The sequence below is a fragment of the Haplochromis burtoni genome, unplaced genomic scaffold, assembly GCF_018398535.1.
Source record: "Haplochromis burtoni strain Fernald_Lab_line unplaced genomic scaffold, NCSU_Asbu1 Contig_16, whole genome shotgun sequence".
NCBI classification, from domain to species: domain Eukaryota; kingdom Metazoa; phylum Chordata; class Actinopteri; order Cichliformes; family Cichlidae; genus Haplochromis; species Haplochromis burtoni.
The window spans coordinates 2,489,333-2,509,254 of record NW_024582377.1 but is presented as its reverse complement, the minus strand read 5'-3'; the positions used below and the strand labels follow the sequence as shown (position 1 = coordinate 2,509,254).

Sequence of the window (19,922 nt, the reverse complement as noted above, 5' to 3'; positions counted from 1 at the left end):
GAGCTCCTGAGTCCCTAAGGTAAACGGAGACAAGCTAACAAGTGTGCCAGCCAGAAGCATAGGGGGACATGCTTAAGGCGCTTAGTCATGTGGTCACACTGGGACCAGGCAAGGACTGTTGTTCTACCGTGTTAAACAAAGAGTACATCATTAGGTCTTTTCCCACTGCATTGACGACTAGAACCCGACAACCTGCCACCACAGATTTTCCCCCAATTTTAATGAATCTGCTCTTGTTTTGTTGTTTTCCTTCCTGCTGGAAAAAGTGAGCTTACAAAAGGTCAGGGCTGATAAAATCAATGGGCTGAAAGAAATCCAGGGAAAGCCTTAATGGTTTTCTTGTTGTTTGTCGCCCCTTTTTCGTTTCCATTTTGGGTTTTCGTTGCGCTTTTCCACCTTACAGTGACGTAGTGTGAAGAAACGACTGATGTCATGCCGGTTTCCCCCAAGTCTACACTTTTTGTAGTGATTTAACTTTAGTTCAGGTAGCGTCTGGACACCTGAAATCAGGTCACCATTTATCTCATGGTCTTTAATCCATGATTCAGTCGAGTCCCAGATTAGTGGTAGTGTTACAGTCTGCTGGTGGTTGATTTAATTGAAACCGGCTTCCGTGGCAACCTTCCATGACCAGCGCTAATCTCAACATCTATTCTGAATTTATGCTTGGTTGCTCTTCTTGACAAACTTCACTTGTGGTAAGAGCTCACGGCTTTTAGCGTGACTGTTTTTATAGTCTACCAGCACATGACAAAGTTCCCTGATTTGAGCGTCAAACAGTCTGCTGCTTACTTGACCTTTCCCCTCTTTGTTCAAAACCCATGTGAACACCTACAGAATTATCTACAGAAACTATGTAAAGCAAACTGGCAACATTGCTCCCTATACTGTGTATTTTGGGTTGTGAGTAAAGAGAGCACCTTTGGACCACTTTGGAAGTCTGTGAAGTGAATACACATGGTCAGAATTTAGCAAAAGCGCCATTACTGGGAAAACCAGGCTTTTTCAACATATTTCTCTATCAGTATTGCAGCCTGAATACCAGGCTAGCAAGTCGACACGATGAGTGTCAAATGTCAGTGTTGTGAAATCATAAGCAGCTTTTATTAACTTGATCAAAAATGTCCAAAGAGTTGCATAAGACTTCATTAATCTCCTCTTTGAAGTGGTGTATGAGTAATGTGACCTGCTCCCAGCACTAGTTTACCACCCACAACAGGGCCTGCACATGCATCTCTGCGGGCTTTTTCATCTAACAACCACAGCTACAAATGGCCAATTCAGTGACCTAAATTTTTGAGAAGGAAGCCTCTGAAGATAAGGAATCATCTCTGAAGTCTGAGACCTGAGAGCATGACGCTGATAGGAAATCTTATCGTGCTGTGGCGACGATGTCACTGACCGCAAAGGTCAGCGGATGTAGGCAGACTGGCAGTAAATCAGGACTATTACCAAATACGAGACAAGCCCTGTTCTGTTCCAATAAAACACATTACAAGCAGCTCGAGACTGGAGCCACAGGAAGGAGGGCTTGACCCCATCCTAATAATAATGACAAAATCTCAGAAAAAGCTGATTTTTTTCCTTCTTGGCAGATAGCAAAAGTCCTTAAATTAGAAATAATTTTTGTAGGAACGGAGCAGCAGCCGAACGCAGATTTAAAGCACTTTAGTAAATATTGTGGGTAACTGTCAGCTTTGCTTTTTTGGAACTCAGGAAAGGAGCAACTGGAAGAGGGAAACATCTTGAAGCAATCACAGAAGAAAAGCATGAATAATAGAAAGATAAATTTCTACATTCATTGGCTGCTCGACACATTATTGGAAAACAGGAGCGTCCTGCTCAATAATTACCTGAAAACATCAATATTGTGATTGTTCTCTGCAGAAAACATGTTGCACTTGCTGAACTAAAGGATGAGGTCTTCTATACGGAGAGTCAAAACTGGACTTTTAGGTTGTTCTACTCCATATGCCTCAGCAAGCATTGCCCTTTGGATCATGACATGATAATGTGAGCCATCAGAAAAGCTGCAGTTTGTAACGTCAAAACTGTTAGCCTCAGTTGTCAGTGTTAGGTAGATAGCTCAGTAGGTAGAGTGGTGGCCCCAAGGTCGGGGGTTCAAATCCACTGAACGGCTACCCTGAGGTACCCCTGAGCAAGGTACCGTGCGTACACACTGCTCCCCGGGCGCCCAGTGGCTGTTTCACTGAGTGAATGGGTTAAATGCAGAGAGGAATTTCCCCACGGGGATCAATAAAGTACACTTTATTGATCCATTTCCAAGGCTATTTACTGACACCAACAAATGCAAATGGTTGGAATTCTTTAGCGGGAGAGTTGACACTGTGGGTGTTTACTGATTCCTAAGCCAAACACAAGCTGACAAACAGCCACTGCTGGGATGTTGAAATGGACGATAACACAGTGTATATGTTCAGGGACAACCACGTTTGTTTTTACATACAGATGGACGGGAAAAGCAGGCAAAGCAGCAATCTGATGCTCACAAGTACTCAGAGAGCCATCCATGCCACGATCACAGCCTACCACATTAACTCAGAACCCCAAGACCAATTAAAACAGGAGCCCCAGGTGCTTATTGACTGCTGAACTCTGACCCCAGACAAACCCTAACTGTGGTCTTGACCTGTTTCCCAGACATGGGAAGTGGGGGGCAAAAAAGTCAGTCTCCCAAGCAAGGACTTTAATTAAGTGTGTTCTCCAGGTACATCATCGGTTACCACAGTATAATCTGAACATTTGAAGATTTTGAAAGTACTTCTTTGCAAACTCGAGTTTCCCCACTGGGGGGCTAACCAGGTTGCTGCTGGAGGTCTATGTCATTTTGTGTTGTTACCTGCAAATGACAACAGCAGTCCTTCTGCTCTAGAAATGTGCTACGAGCTAGATGGCCACTATAAGCAGCCCTTCTAGGCGGTGGAGAAATGATTCATATGTAGCTATCACGAGTAACATTCAAGATAGTGGATTTGGTGTCTATCAATGACTAGAACAGGCATGTATTTAGTTCTTTTAAGCATGTAGACATGGTCAAAACAACCTGCTTAAGTTTAAGTATACAACTATACAACTACACATGTTTCTTTTCCAGCTATTTATTTATGAGTGACTTATGTATGTATGTATTTAATATGTATATATATCTGTCTTGTCTTAATGTTGGTTTATAATGGAGCACTGTAACAAAAACTAATTTCCCCCAGGGATCAATAAAGTATTCTGATTCAATGTGGAGGAAACTTGATTTAAGTGACTTTGAATGTGGTTGCTGATGCCAGACAGGCTTGTCTGGTCTTCAGTATTGCAGAAACTGCAGATCTACTGGAATTTTCCCACAAAACCATCTCTAGGGTTAAAAGAGAATGATCAGAAAAAGCGAAAGCATCAAGGGAGCAGCAGTTCTCCAGGAGAAAATGTCTTGTTAGATAATGGCCACACTGCTATGAGCTGATAAGAAGGCAACAGTAACTCAAAGATACACTTGGTACGACCAAGGTATGCAGAAGAGCATCTCTGATCACACAAAAATGTTAAACCTTGAAGCAGATGGGCTTAGTCTAATGCCTCTTGATTTCAGCTGAGACGTTCAGATGGTAGGGTCAGAAGTTGGAGTAAACACCATGAAAACACGGATCCATCCTGCCTTGTATCAACAGTTCAGGCTGTTGTTTGTGGTGTTATGGTGGATGGATGTTTCCTTGGCACATTTTGGGCCCCTTACTACCAGTTAAGCATCATTTAAATGCCACAACCTACCTACGTATTGTCCATGACCACAGTGCACCCATGTTTTGATGGCTGCTTTCGGTAAAAGCCATCAGAACACATCATGTCAAAAAGCTCATACAATTTTAAACTAATTTCTTGAACATAGCAATGAGTTCACTTTATTCGACTAGCTTCCACATTCACCTGACCTCGATCCAACGTGGTGGAACCGTAAATTAATATAATGGAGGAGCAGCAAGTGTGATGCTGTCATGTCAACATGAACTAAAATCTCTGAGAAATCTTTCCAGCACCTTGCTGAATCTATGCCACAAAGGATTAAAGAGGTCCTGAAGTTGGGTCCAACCTGGTACTAGCAAGATATACCCGATGAAGTGGACAGTGAGTTTATTTGATCACAGTGATTTTATTATTTTAATATATCTTTGTTACTGCTAAAATAAACATGCAGTCACTTAAAGCTCATAAAATGTTTAAACCCTTTCCAGCATATTTCATGCAAAGGCTTACCTTGACAGTGTGTGACATTCATTCGTTTAAAACCTTTGGAACATTCCACCTGTCCATTCGCGATCACTGCATATGCTGTAAACAGAAACAAAAACAACAGTTCAGAGAAGCTCAGTGATCTTAAATGATGTGCAATGCTTCTTTGGTACAGAGGACTGCTTTCATCAGAGAGGGAGAAGAGAAGGAGCTCAAGTTCAGGGGAATTTAAGGTCTCAGTAATAGGAAAAACAAGGAACCCACAACTGAGCCTTGAGGGACTCCAGCAAGAGTCAAATGGGCTCCCCATCAACTACATTTATAAGGCAGCTTTGTCATCCAACAAAATGTAATAATGCTCTATGCCATTCATAATTGTGTAAATCCCTAGGCACATCATCATAAATTTGTTGACTAAGCCTTTATGACAGCCCTGACCGTTTTCATCAACCACGGTGCAAATCTAGTTAAACGAGAGACTAAAGCTTTAAATGTGCGCACAAGGAATGACGATTAATGTGCTGCTCACAGGAAAATGATTGGCCAAAATGTCTTAACGCTTGTTTTTTGCCAAAGCAGTACAAATCACATGGCATGTGTGTGTTTCAGGTGTGCGCTTGAGAGGTGCTGCAGTAAAGAACACATTTCTCGGTTACTGCCCCAGTGCGGGCAAACTGTCAGTGTTAGAAGCCTGAAAACATGGTGTCATTACTTATTCGGCACCCAGTCGAGCCCCGGCACGCTCCATTAAATGTACAGGGGGTCAATATGGCAAAGAGTAAGTCTGTTAGTGTCTAAATGTGTGTGTATCCATATCTGTGTTTTTTAACAGAGATTAGGGGGAACTCTATGAAAGTCTTTCTTAACATAGACAGTGATTATTGGTACCAGATCTTTCCATGACTCAGATGACTCAGATTCTCTATGACTGTTGAAAAGATAATATCTAACTTCTGATTTTGAAAGAAAAAAACATGTATTTTTGGCTGTAGAGGACTGTAAAGAATAATGATATGCTTGTTAGCAAGACAGAAGAGTCTTTAGCTATTATAGACTGTACAGTGTGACACACATCAGACAGCTCAGAGAAATGATTATAACACCCTGTGCTATATACACTATATGAGGTGCAATCAAAAGTTCTCTCTCTGCCCATAAAAAGCAAAAACTATTTAAATCTGGTCACTGTCTGATTCAAAGTCATCTCCTTGTGTACCTCTGGAGCACTTCCATTACTTCTAAGCCTGAAAATGGGGCATCAGGTGCAGAGCATGACCACCAGTATGCTCATTACTCTCTCAGACTGGTAAGGCTGAATTTGTGTAATAGCCTTAAGCATCTGAGGGAGGATATTAAGTGCAAGTGATCATGCACCAGCATACAGCACATGAAAAGTCAGGAGTTTTTACCATGCCAACACAACTGCCACTCAGCGCCCACACAACCAAACAGATTTGGCTAAAGACTCGCCCTCTTCAAGTCATCATCCACTGAGAGGAAAAAAAACATGAAGGTTTTTTGCTCAAGAAAGGAATGACAGCAATGACAATCTTTTGATTCACACTATGGGCGTAAAAAATAACATTATACCACAGCAATGCATTGCTTTGAATCTGCTGCCACAGTGACGAAGGGTCTAGAAAAGACGTGACGCACGCAAGAACGTAAAACACCACTGCTTTGCCAGCAGAGGTATTTGGGAAAGGGAGAGAAGTCAATTCGGTTCAGCCCAAGAAAACCAATGTGTTGTTGACTGAAAGAGTGCTCTAGTAAGATGTAAATGATGCCTGACAGGGTAAGAAGAACCAGAAAGTGTACTTTATTGGTCCCCGTGGGGAAAATCCCTCTCTGCATTTAACCCATTCACTCAGTGAAGCAGTGGGCAGCCATTGGGCGCCTGGGGAGCAGTGTGTAGGGACGGTACCTTGCTCAGGGGTACCTCAGGGTAGCTGTTCAGGGGAATCGAACCCCCGACCTTCCGATCATGGGGCCACCACTCTACCTACTGAGCTATCCCTGCCCTAAAAGAAAAGAACCTATCTCTATAATCCATCAGTTCTTTCTGTCTGTCCATGCCACCAGTGTTAAATACATGCTTCCGGTATTGATTCAGCTGCTCCCTTATTTACTATATAGTGTACAAGAGTCAAAATGCCAAGACAGCAATCCATCAAACCAGAACCCAGCAATCAGTCATGAGTTTGTGTCATTTTCCCAGGAGTGACTGGAATGTGTGGCACTTCTGGGAATGAAGTCCTGGAAGCTGAGTTGTGCTTTGGTCCCGCTGTGACCCAGTCGACCAGGCAGGGTCAATGTACCTGAGGGTTGACGGAGCAGAAGTGGGTCAGCATGAAGCGGGCAACTCGAAAAGGGGGGAACTGTGTCAAAGCAACGCCCCTATTCCTGCCTGCCCACCTCCTCATCTTCCTCCAGACCCTCCTAATCCCCCTCCGAAGTTTCTGAGTAATGAGATGTTGTGGTAGGAGCGACGGGCACGTCCTCCCGCAGTGATGGGATCAAGGAAAGTCTGGCCTGAGTGACAGCAGGGCGCACATGCCAAGGGAAGCACAGTGGGGGAGGTCCGGGAGTCTCAATAAAGCTTATTAGCAGGGAGAAGAAGACTCCCTGCAGAGATGAACAGCTTTAAGATGAATTTGAGAGAGAGGTAATATGTTGTGCTTGTGCATCTTTAAAGCCTAATTATTTGAGTAACAGTGGTGAAAAACTGAAATATTTGCACATATACAGGCATGCTAACAGTAAAGTACTGCTAGCATAGACTCTGTTTTGGTGTCATTATGGTTTTAGGGGGTTTTCCGTGTATCTGAGTTTTGGATTCTCGATTGATGTCATTTTTATTCTAGTAACGGTGAGTTTATCATTATAATTCTACTTTCAGTTCACCTTTCTTATGTTTATCTAGTTGTGGTGCGTCTTTGGGTAACTATTTTTGTGGTGCAGGGGTGTCAAACATAAGGCCCAAGGGCTAGAACTGGCTCAGTGGATGGCTTTGAAAAATTGTGAAGGAGGCCATTTGGACTTTTAAATGTATTTTAACAAGTTCTACAGATTTTCCTGCTGATAAAGACCTCACCCATGGCTATTCACACTACACCAAAATAATTACATTAAATTAAATGTTGATTAAAGAATTAAATTTCCTGTTTTTTCACTACTAACTAAAGAAATTTCTGTTCTTACAATGGGACCACACCCCCAAAAAGGACGTTTTCTGTGAATTAACAGACATTTCTGCTTTATAATTACAGGACAGTATAGGCAATGAGCTACCAGAACTTTTTTCTGTAAATTTTACACATTTATTTCTTAGACGTGAAGCCCAAACAGTTGTGCTGACAAATGTCTTTGATTTGCTACAGCTGAATTCTTTGAAAAAACTGAGACATGCTGTTGAAATTGTATTTATGTTTCTAATAATAAGATATCTCAGGGATTAAATTCATGGTTAAACCCTTTTTCACTGACAGTGATGCCAAAAATTTTACTCAATTGTAAACTGAGCTGTATGTGGCCCATGATGTAAAACGAGTTCAACATCCCCGTTCTAGTGTTTTGATTTTATTTTTCAATTGACCTTTAGTTCCTTACTTTGAAGGGTTCTCTTTCCTGTCTTGTGTGAGTTTTACTTCCTCCTTTGTGACTGACTTCACCTGTCATTGATTGTTCTCACCTGTCTGCCTGCTCCCAGCTGTGTCTCATCATGTAATCACTGCTCTGTGTATTTAGAGTCCTCCTTCCTCTGTGTCTTTGTTAGATTATCTGTTATTTGCACTCATGTGTCTACCAGGTTTCCAAGTTTTTGCCTTGACTTCCTTTTAAAAATTCCTGTTTGTTTCCTTAGATGTCAGTTTAGTTTGCTGAGTAAAGGTCGGTTTTCTCCTCTTTTGGGTTTCTAGGTTCTTCTGCCAGTTTTTTGAAGTGTCATTTGTTAATTAATAAAGCTTTAGATTCTGTATCCTACACTTAAATCAATTCCTCACTACAAGCTAACAGGCAGATAGTACTTAGAGTTTCCTTAAGCATATCCTGGACCTAAAAATGCTTGAACTTTAAGATAAGTTCAGTAAAAGTTTTATTGGTCCACAGGGTTGAGCTGTTTGTGGCTAGTTAAAAAAATTGCATAAAAGTGCTCTGCCTGCCAAAGTTCACAATGACTTTCCTAATTACTGGTTGAAACTGTATCTGCGAATCAGAACCTTGTCTTCTAACCTCAAGAAAAATTAAGCAGCCCCAAAACTAAAAATGGGTGACAACTTGGCCATGTAATTTTCATTAATATCCAAAAAGGAAAGCATGATTGTGTCCTGATTTAATGGCGTGCCAGTTCCCATGCTTGTTTCTACAATCATTTGTGTAGAAAATATAGAGCTCCACAGCCAGTGGCTTGCAAGAGTGAGCTCAAGCTGTGCATCATTAGTGTCGCCCTTGGTTACAAAGACTGTAAACTCAGACGTGTCTGTATCCACAGAGGGAACAGACAAAACCTTTCAATTGTTGTCTATCCATTTAGCCCTGTTCAACAAAAGACTTCGTCGCGCCTCACTAATTTATTGTCCATCTCCATTCAGTTGTGTTGTGCATTCCACTGGAGGCTGTTCAATAATATTTGCTCAAATTCCCTGACCTGAAAGTGTAATTCAGATTCCTTGAAACTTCTTGATAGCTGGTGTTATCCTAACTTAAATCTGAATAAATCCCTTAAGTAAAATTTGTTTAGTGAAAAGCACTGCTGGGATTTCAAATGAAAGGACAGCTTATGCAAAATAAGAGAGCTGGCTAAGAAAAAAAAGAGACAGGAAGCTGAGAAGGGAGAAAGCTTAGAGTCAGATGGGTTTCTCAGCCATACAGAAATCTTTAATTGCAGATTTTTGGTGCGATCACAATGTAGACCACCCGGCCTGCAGGCAGTTCTTCTAAGACGATTGAGTGGTCTGGTCCATCAATCACAGGGCTCAGAGCCCTTCACCAGCTTCTCCAGGGACTTGCCTCAGTGTTGGGCTTCTTCTCTTAACCAACTGGAAAACCTGAGAACTTGTGGGACAAGAGGGAGGAGGGATGGATGCCATCCACAGGATGCAAACGGTAGACAGTCTTCCTTTCTCTTCCATCGGGGTATACTCTAAGAAAAGACCCAAGAGCAAAGCCAAGACCTCATGATCCTTTCCATAAAATTACTTTCTGACATTCCGCCACAGGACGAACTAAAAGAAGGAGCAAACGGAGCTCTTTAATCATCACAGAGTTTCAGGTCTTTTGAATCGCAACGATGGCAGAGCCATCTCTTCTTGGCCTCTGAGCCAATACTTGATTGGAGCAAACAGCTTAAAGACAAGTCATTTTCTCTCAAAACAGAATGTTTCCTTGGCAAAAGCCATACTTGCCAATCTGGCACAGTCCATATCACACGGCCTGTAAATACGTCCCTGCAAGTGAAGCTAAAGCTAATCAGCAAAGATACGTGCGGTTAGCATGAGCGTCACACTGCGAATGCATACCAATGTAAAAGCTGCAACATACTGCATTTGCTCAATCAACAGCAGTCTCATCTGTATAGTATTGCTTTCACACAACGATCCCATGGGACATATGATGCAATGACAAAAACAGCTTTGATGAGGAGTTTATTTCATTTTTCTGCCACATTAAATCTTTTACTGAAAACATACTTTTCATTGTCTCTATTCACGAAAGTATGCATGTCATGTCAGTGTTTGTAGTTTGACAATTTTGCTTAATGTCCTTTTCCAAGATGCTGATGGCAGTGTAACCCGCATGAAACACATTTAAAACAGAACCACATTCCTCCATGATATCTGTGGACTATTTACCACCTGGGCTTCTTCCAAAATAAGGCATGCCACGGTACATTCCCAATAAAAAAAACATGCTTAACGTAGCTTGTATCGAATTAAGAAGCATCGCAAATTTCAAATCCATGCGCCTCCAACTGGGATTTATTTCTCGTAGTGGTTAGGTCGACTCAGCGCTGATTAGCTACACTGCTGCCCAGCTAATAGATTCCATAATTTGAGTTGTTAAGGGATAACGCTAAGTCAACATCAATGAATCAAATGCTGTCAAAGAGATGCGACATCTCTATCTGATCACCACGAGAAGCTGCTGTGAAGTTGTTCCAGTGCATCTGTTCTGTTGCTGCTTGTTTCTAAGGCAAAGTAATCGCATCTCTGGTTTTTGTTGGTCATTAACAAGTGTTCTTGTTTGATCAGCGCTAATAAAAAGCAAGAAGCACAGGCTTTAGCTGGTCAGTTTAAATGTCTCAGGAATAGATGGAAGATTTAGGAAGGGATGAGTTCATGTGGGAAGATCTGGAAGTTGTGGAGCTCTCCGAGTGCCCCCCTACCCCCACCGCCCCTCCTTCGCCTCATCTGACTTTACTGATCTAAACCGCATGAAGAATAGCTTCCTCATTACAGAGAGAAAACAGAGAGGAGTGGGGAGCAAAAAGAGGCAGGTGACTTACACAGACAGAGGTCGAATTGAGGGTGGGGCAAAACAGTGTGAGGGCAGTGACAACACGGTGACCTCGGTGACCCAGGAAGGTAGGGTTAGAGAGAGGAAGCCAAGGCTCCTGTGGGTGTGGTGGTTACTTAAAGTCCCTGGGGACCTCTGATCCGACTCCTTGGGAAGCCTCCCAAGGCTTCAGCCTGGCTCATGGAGAGAGTCACTGAGAGGAAAGCTGCCCATCAGTGACAGATGGGGAGACAAATGGCTTGTGAAATTCCATGAGCAGTGAAACACAGTGAGGAAAAGGCTGCCAGCTATAGAGTGTGATGCCAACACGACAGTATAGGTCAGACTTGGGCCATAGCAATTTGCCTTCAGATAACTGGGAACCTCTGATTAATTTTCTGATTGAAATGTATCCTTAACCCAGAGATTTGCACAAACAGCCCTATCACTTGCTTTTCAAGGATAAAATTCCTCTCAGCTTATAACGGATCCAGTTTCTCTTAATGGGACTCGTGTAACCAAATCACCTCCTGTCCAACTCACCTATTCTCTTTCTCACTTGACTTAACAAGTCACTGGTTAGTTCTCAAACTTGAGGACCTCTGCATTGCTGAAAGAAATTGCAGTGATGGAATGAAATGGTTTAAAATCCAAGAAAAGCACAGGGTTTGCTTTGTTACTCCACTTCATCATCCGAACTAAAGAAATGGAGCTGACTTCAGCCTGGTCGATCTGGAACTCATTACAGGCCAGGAATCCTCAGCATGTGACTTTTAAAGGCACTAACTGCTAAGACCTCATCTCCCACTGAGATGGGACACACTGGCATTTATGCCTCTGCAATGTCAGACCTTCTTAATATAATGAACGCACAAACACATGCACAAATAGTAAAGCAAGCCCACAAAATATCCCTAAGCGATACAGTGTTCTTGGTGCATAATAATATATCATATCCAGCTGTGTAACACAACTAACTGTACATTTACGGACTTGAGACACAGCCAGACTGTAACAGTAGCAATGCATTCTGGATCTATATGACTGTATCGAGTGAGTGCGATGCAGATATACTGACAGTGATGTGCAGGCAGGCAGCAAAGACTTAGCAGTCCTGTCTGCAACAGCACCCCATTAAACTGTGGTCATTCTGGCATCTTCTACCAATATCATAAAAAATGAAGTAGCAAGCCTTGCTCTTAGTCAACAGCATGTTTAGCAATAAACTGACCGATGGTAGTAATGCACGCCTAGAAACAAACTGGGCTTTCATGACATCATTATCACGTACTCAACAGGACACACGGGAGAGTCCTATTAAGCTACACGACCTCTCTCCTCACTGCGAGCCGACGGCTGACTCAGTCGCTATAAAATAAAGAGACACACATCATTCTTCAGGAGCTCCACATCATTCCTGTCAAACGCATGAGAAAGCACACACCTAGACGAGTAAGCAGAGAATGTAGCTTAGAGATGAAGCCCAAGTCTTTACCCTGAGAACAATAGCACTCTTGGAGGAATTCAAAGTATTTCTCGTATTAAAACTCACCCAAAGACTTCTGGGAGAGAGTATATGACTTCATTTTTTACTTAACTTTTCCCTCTTTCTTTCTTTCTTTCTTTGCCATTGTGTGACCCTGGCCTACGATACACTGCCCCCCAAAAGGAGCCACAAAAATGAACAAATTGGGTATTCACTCTGTTTTCTCCCCCAACTTCAAAGGAGGGAGCAGGGGAAAACATCTGGGAGCCAAAAGAGATCATGCCGTGGACTTAGAAAGAATTGGAATCTGGCATGCCTGGGGAGACAGTGCGTGGGAGGCAAGAGAATAGATCGACATCTATTATCAAGGCGGGAGACAGAGAGAGAGAGAGATGATGTCTGCTTCTGATCAACGTCTGGTCAGATATTAAAGAGGGTACAGTCAATCTAACAGTGAAACTAGCAAATCTGCGGGGTATGACCATAATACGATTGAGATACGCGGGAAATAACTGAATCTCCCATGTGGCACTGTACGCTGTGGGAGTGCCAAAACCAGTGCATGGACCACATCGTGCCCTCCGAGTAGTAAAAAGAGCTGTCAGAGCCCCCATCTACAGTGGACAGTGTCACCACCAAGCCTTCCTGCCAACATACAACCACCCTGTTGCTGTTTCACTTACCTACCGCATCTCTGGTTGGGAACCAGTTGCTCATTTCCTCATTCATTCAAGGCCACATTGGCTTGCTTTGCCCGCAGGGTGGGTGGCACGCCTGCCAGGCTCTCATCTTCATGCTAAATGTGTTTTCATTTGCTTCCCGGTTTTGGTTTTATGGAAGTGAAAACAGCTTCATTTTAACAACTGGGAGCATGGGCGAGTCACGCAGCCGCTTTCAAAGGTTTTTAGAAATCTAACAAAGGCCGCTATGTTCTAGTCATCACCGCTCATTAGCATTGTTTAGGCCTGTAAAACATGCTCTGATAAAACTCCACCAACCCTAAACAATGGCTGCTAAGGCATTAATTTTTAGACACCTTAATATGAAGCAATCAGAGTGGGAAAACTCTACCTTTTGAGTTGATGTGTGGCACAGAGCAAGATTACCAAAGGACAAACATCAACAGCAAAACAGAATTAAACGCTAATTAAACCAGATTAGTTTAATTCTGTATGAAAAAAAGTGACATAACTCTGGTGGATTAGTCAGAACAGCTTACCTGGTTTGGTCGGACACTTTTGGCACTTGTTTAGGCCCCAAGAGGCGCCAATACTTCCACAGCAATCATCCTGTTTGGTTAGCCCTGGAAGAGGCTTGCCGCACTACAACAAGACACATCTGTGTTAAATCTATGAAACAAGTTTGGAGAATGAGTGTTACATGTTTGGGTAGGCACGCTTGTTTGTGTGCAAGAGCGTGTGCGCGCTGGCAAGGGTGCAAATGTTTTTGTGTCAGGGTGTGCGTGTGTACCTTTCTGCGAGGACAGAGAGAACCAGACACATCGGAGACTGTTTAGTTAGAGGTGGACATAAACACACCGAGTCCTAAGAACAGCTAAGAAACTCCTGGTGTGCTGCATTAAGGGCTCTTGGTTAAATGTCCTATCAAACCCTACTTGTTTGTCTGATAGAAATTAAACTTAAGAGATGATATTGTTTCCTCCAGATTGAATCAATTATGGTTAAATAATATGGAAATTTGCAGGGTGAATCTGCTCTTTTGCTGAAGTTTAGTTCTTCTCTGACATAGTGACTAAGTGGTTTAATTTAAATTGCCTTACTTAACCAGAGAGGAAATAATGGAAACAGCACTTGAGCACAAACAAACTCAAGAACTAATTCTGGCAAAAACAACTCGTTGTGTTGTTGCAACTGAAATACTAATAAGACCCAACAATAGCCAAGCTAACAGATGCTGTATGAGGTCTGAGATTAGCCGAGCTCACGCACTGCCACTTAAAGTCCTTTCCTTTTCCCAAGTGCTTTAGGATACATTAAAGCAAAGCACAGTAAATCTACAAAATGTGCCACACTCTGAGCACACAGGCGATGAAAATCTCACCGTTTGGGCCACATGGGGAGGTTTCAAGCCTCACCTTCACCTCCTCTGAATGCATCCTAACTCATAACATGCTTTTGTTGAGGAAGCGGTGGAACATGAGATGGCCAGTGTGGCCAAGCCTCATAAATCCTGGACTTTACACATAAATCATTTTCACAAACTTCCTGTTTGAAGCAACAGCTAGCAGAGAAGGTTAAGGGATGTGACTATATAATGGCAGCTGTGGCTAAAACACTGCGCTCCAGTCGTTTCAACACCTAGACCACAATACTTTATGTGTATTGATATAAGTTGAGAGCAGTGTACACGGTACCTGTCCATCGACCGTCTCCTGAAAGCATCTTCCAACATTTCCGTTCTGACGGATGTGGGTTGTGGCGTGGCCGTGGCCATTCCCGTTAGCGTGTGGGTGTCTGCTGCTGTGCTCGCTGGCGTGTTCGTGTCCGTTTCCAGGCTGGGAGCGCTGCTGGACAGAGTGAGCCCCCTCTGTGGTGGCTGGTCTTTGCCCAGGTTGGACTCGAGCTACTTGGTGGATCTGGACATCAGCTTCTGGAGGATGCTGAATGTGGACGTTGACCAAGGATGGGTGGAGAGACACTGGAGAAGAAGAGATCCAAAGCTTACACAGCATAGTAGATAGTTTACAGTGTCAAAATTTGAACCGTTTAAGGGGAAGCATCCTCTGCCAAGGGATAAAATCTGTATATACATACTGCAGTGCATGAGATCTCAGCTAAAGTCTCACACAAACACTTGCTTCATCATCAAGTCATGAGATTTGGTGCATATTGGTAGTTCCCGGCAGTGAAGAGGCCCTTAAGATGCTACAAAACAACAACAACACAGAGCGTTTCGGATTCTCTGGTTTAAATCAAATCGTTTTAAAGACTGAAAACAGTTTTGCTGAAGAGTTGAGAAGATGTTGCAATGTGAGGCTCTGTTGTCCTTCTGACACGGGGTAAGCATCCATCTTCAGGGAGTGCCAGGTTTTTTCCCAGAATCCCGACCCACTCTCATGAATCATAACCTCACACACAGACAGCAGAATCCAAGGAGAAAATGCAAAACTTAGTCCAGGACAAGAATGGCTCCATTTCATATATAAAGCATACAGGCAGGACAAACAATGTCTTTCCTGTACCATGATAACACACTGACTGGATTTGTCATTAAATGCAATTATTAAGTAATTAATTTTTCAGAAGAGGATGAAATGTGTCTGAGTGTAATTTTAATGAATTTAGACTGACCTTCTGCTTCTACTTAACTGTTCCATAAAATGAGAAACTAAGAAAGGAGGACACGATAGCTTACACCAGGAGATGAGAGTGAATTTATCTCTTTTATTCACAACAATTCGTATTGCTGCCGTGCTCTGTTTCTAATATCGTCTGTCTGGTGAACGCGGCATTGTGTGAACAATAAGATGACTTGTACTGAGTCATCTATGAGCTGTTCTGCTTAAAATAGAAAGTGACCTCTGCTGTTGGCAAGGAAAGCAATAACACTACACTATAAACAATGTTAAAAATGAAGCTATGCTTTTTTCTTCCTTTTTTTTTATTAAGGCAACTTCTGTTGCAAAATTCAAGTCAGGTGATTATTTTATGTTGAATGAAACTGATTAATCGCAGGCATTCATGAGATCGTTTGCTTCTGGAAGAAAGGAACAGCCAGGAAACCCACAATTGTTGTTTATTAACTGTGTTTTGCTTCTTTTTTCGACACTTCTCTGTTGGAGTGTAAGCTTTACTAGAAGAATGGAAACCTTGCAGTTATGAGGCACGAGTACAGCCAGAGTCATCAAGAAATGAACATGTTAGCTAACTGACAGTCACTCTGAGGTCTCTTAAATATGCACAGTATCCTAAATGAAAAGTGATGGCCAATGTCACACACACACAGTGTCAAGCTAACAGCACTCGTAATGTGAAGACATGCTAATAAAGTTAGAGTGAGTGGGGAGGCGTGCCGGAGCGTGATTACCTGGCTGATTGGACAGTGGGAGAGTGTACATGGAATGGGATGGAGATTTTGGTTTCTGGTGGTTCCTGTGGCTTTGAGGGGTGGGTCGGGCAGGAGGAGGGACTGGCAGGTGACAAAACCGTCCTGTTGAGTTTGACGGACACCAGCACATGTCCCTGCCAATGCACCGGCCTCCATTAAGACAGGGGATCTGACAGAAGACTGCAAAGATGAAGGACGAGAAACGGAGAAAAAAAGGGGTTATGAATGAGAGGACTCTTTAGAATACACAACATACCACGTTTAATTGCACAGCATCATCTAACCTTACACACAAGGATCTGGTAATAAGAAACAGGAGGCGTAGTCCTAATAGGAAGGGCATGTGCTAGGGCTTCCTGTGGACAGCCTTTGTTTGCATACGGTTAGCAACAGTCATGCTGTTCTCTGCTTTGGCACTACCAGACACCTCATTCCACATGACGTTTATAAAATCTCAACTTTGTCCTCGCGACAGAGCCATGCCCCTCACGCTGTGCCTCCTTCAATGGCATGTTTTGCCTCTCATCAGTAATTACATACTCCTGTGCAGGATGATGAGTGATGATGCATGATTCATGCTGTAATAATTTGCAGAAAATAATAACAACATACCATATGGGACACGTGTTTGGATGACAAAAGGCGAAAAAGTTCCCCTAAATATCAAATATTGTCCAGAAATTGAAAGGAGTGCAACTGGCTCATAGCCATCCAAGTAAATCCAAGTCCAAAATGTGTTCTGTCTACAATTTGATTTATATTTTGTAATTTGCCGTGGAAACAAAAACAGAACAGACCAGCAGTGGCCAGATGGTGTTTGACAGTAGTGCTTTAACAGCCCTTTCATTGCCTTATCTTTTGGCATAAGGGATGGGTGCCAGCCCAGCGCCCTACATACCTGGGCCTGTTCCCATCTATAGTTTCACTCTGACCTGACCTCTCCTAACTGAAAACATCAAAGACAATCAAATGAGGGAAAAAAATCTATCCAACTATGACGAATATAGAACTATTCTGGAGCATGAAGGATGAGAAAGTGAAGCAATGCACTTCTACAAAAACAAGAGACTGTTTTGGAAGATACAGATTCAAATGGCCTGCATGCTATGAGATTAAAGAGAATGCCAGACATGGAAACAAACAGGGAACTTCATCCTCTGTGTCTCACTGAGGCTAACAGGGTGCAAACAGGGAACAGGGAGATGCTGGCGGGTTCTGATGGCATGTAGGGAATGAGCTCCCTGTCACATAACATTAACAAGAGTGGGACCACAGGACGAAAAGAGGGAGGAATAGAACAAGAATAGAATCGTGTATCAGATGGGACAGTAAAAGGATTAGCAGGAGAATGCTAACAGAATAGATTAAAAACAGAATAAAAAGAAACAGAAATAAAACGAAGGAGAAACAATGCAGGGACAGAGACGGGCAGAAAGACTAAATATGTCCAGACACAGAGAAAGACCTCCTGTGATTCGACATGCGGGCTAAATTATCAACTCAAGGAGGGCTATTAAAACCTCTCAGTGTTGGATGCATGTCTGCACTGGTCTGTGTCAGGCCAGTCCCACCCTGGTATGGGGCAGGAACTATTCTTAGACAACATCCTACTGTCGACTTTCCGCAGCAGGTTCCACGTCTGCCTATCTTTCTGTCCATTTAACAACCTCTAACGAGCGAGACGCACATGCGCACACACTTCTCACCCAATAAACAGACTTCTACCAATCTAATATCAGCTTTAAGTAAGTGTTGTACACAGGCTGTGCATCGAGAGGCACTGCTGCAATTATCCAGCTGTTTTTACTGCGCCGTTTAAGCAACGTAACAACAGCATGAGATAACTGTTTGCTGTCCACTTGACATTCCTGGACGAACACGCAGGCCCGAGCAATAACAGGATGCGAGCCTAAATGGAAAGCAATCTCTTTTTAATGTGCTCTTTAACGCATGCTTTTACATAACGAAGACAGGGGATTTTTGTTTTTTGTTTGAGAATAAAAGTGGGACATAAAAACTAACCACTGAGGAAAAAGTGGAAATGCCGGGAATGTAATCTCGTGAAGGGTCTCTGCCAGGATGCTGAAGTGTTTAGAATATCTACACCGTGTTCCAAAACCCTGCTAATGTGCACATAAATCTGCAACATCGACCTGTTTATATATTCATAAGCCTGCGATGTCCTCCCTAAATAAGCTAGTGCATTTCGGTGAGGGTTGTTTGCATGTTTGTATCGCTGTTTGAGTTTATATTTATGAGAGTTGTAACTGGAGCGGATCTATATATGTATGTGTGTGGTATGCGTGCCCTTCATCTCTAATCCATAATTAGTCTGAGGTCTAAGCTAGACCATTAAACCTGATGAGAAAACTCAGAAACACGCAGGGGGTACGACCCTCGCCTTGGCACTAGCCGCCCCTGCTATCCATGGACACTCCTGTGTGAATTTGGAGCAAAGCCCTCTGGATAAATGACAGGTTTAATGTAATCCCTGTAAAACCCTGTTCATGCTGCTACTCTTTCTCTCTTTTCAGCCTCTCCCTCTCCTTTTTCATCCATTCCTGCCCTCCCAGAGAGCATGTTAAACGGTTAACGGCGAGGCCAACCGCGAGGTGTAAACCGCAAAAGGGATGGGGCTAAGTGTTGGGGAGCGTGGGACCACTAGGTCCACGTGTCTGTGTACAAGGGGAGATTAGGCCCCTTTTACAGAGCTTGCTTTTAATCTGCTCTCCCCTGTCCGTCGTTTTCTTTGACAGTGAAAGTTTTCAGCATAGCTCTCATGCTTAATCTACACCACTCTGCCTCCTGTCTAAGATTGGTATTCAGAACAGACAGCATGCCCATTTTATCTATCTCACCCAATAAAAAAAAGAATGAGATACCAAACACAGACTGTGTGAGAGAATCGAAAGGGAGAACGAGAGACACTCAGGGACAACACAGAGCAGTATCAGAGAGATAAGCAGGCAGACAGGCATTGCTGATAGTCAGAGGGCCGGGGTCGACACTCACAGAGTCGGAAGCCCTGGTTCTTCGGCTGCTGCTGGGGCGAGGTCTCGCTGTAGACCTCGGTCATGTCTCCCTTCTCGCAGCTATTATAGCAACGCCCTCCAGAGCACACCCTGCGGCACATCATAGGTGTGAAGACGATCTTGATGCGATCCAGGTTGGAGGTGAGGTTGGCCCCTGGAAAACACACACACACCTGGTTGAGAAGGGGCAGCAGCAGAGACAGGCTAGAGACGAGCTGCATCCTTCCACCTTCAGCTTCACTGTGACACACTCCCCGTCTGGGCAAAAGGGAGGTTTATAAGTGCGAGGGTGTGTGCTGACGGTTGGCCAGTGGCACGCTGCAGCTGAACGTGCGATGTGCCACAGACCAGCAAAAGAAATTTTAAAAAAAGGGGGGGGTGAGAAGGCTATTAGGTTTTTGGGCTAGGCTTCAAGCGGCTGACATGAGGACCATGCTGGGAAAGGAAGACCATCAGTCATATACTTGCTAAGAAACCACCTTAAAGGCCGGTCCATGAAAATATTGTCTGACATTAAACTGTCCGTGGGGCAAAACACGGTTGGGGACCGCTGGATTAGTGAATTTGGTCCACAGCCACAGACAAGTTTTAACTTCTAGTGTGCA

General features: G+C 43.3%; 1 protein-coding gene across 3 annotated transcripts in view; it reads right to left on the bottom strand.

Annotated features, from left to right (window-relative positions):
• LOC102298167 (latent-transforming growth factor beta-binding protein 2) overlaps positions 1-19,922 on the bottom strand; it is an 86,970-nt gene that overhangs the window by 33,046 nt on the left and 34,002 nt on the right. For 2 of the 3 annotated variants that reach the window (XM_005916848.3, XM_005916849.3), the window contains exons 5-9: positions 19,298-19,471; positions 16,265-16,465; positions 14,592-14,875; positions 13,437-13,539; positions 4,264-4,338 (exon numbers count right to left, since the gene is read on the bottom strand). In XM_005916848.3, the coding sequence (XP_005916910.1) occupies positions 4,264-4,338; positions 13,437-13,539; positions 14,592-14,875; positions 16,265-16,465; positions 19,298-19,471 (837 nt within the window). The remainder of the gene's footprint in view (positions 1-4,263; positions 4,339-13,436; positions 13,540-14,591; positions 14,876-16,264; positions 16,466-19,297; positions 19,472-19,922) is intronic. The other variant, XM_042218238.1, reaches the window with a different exon arrangement.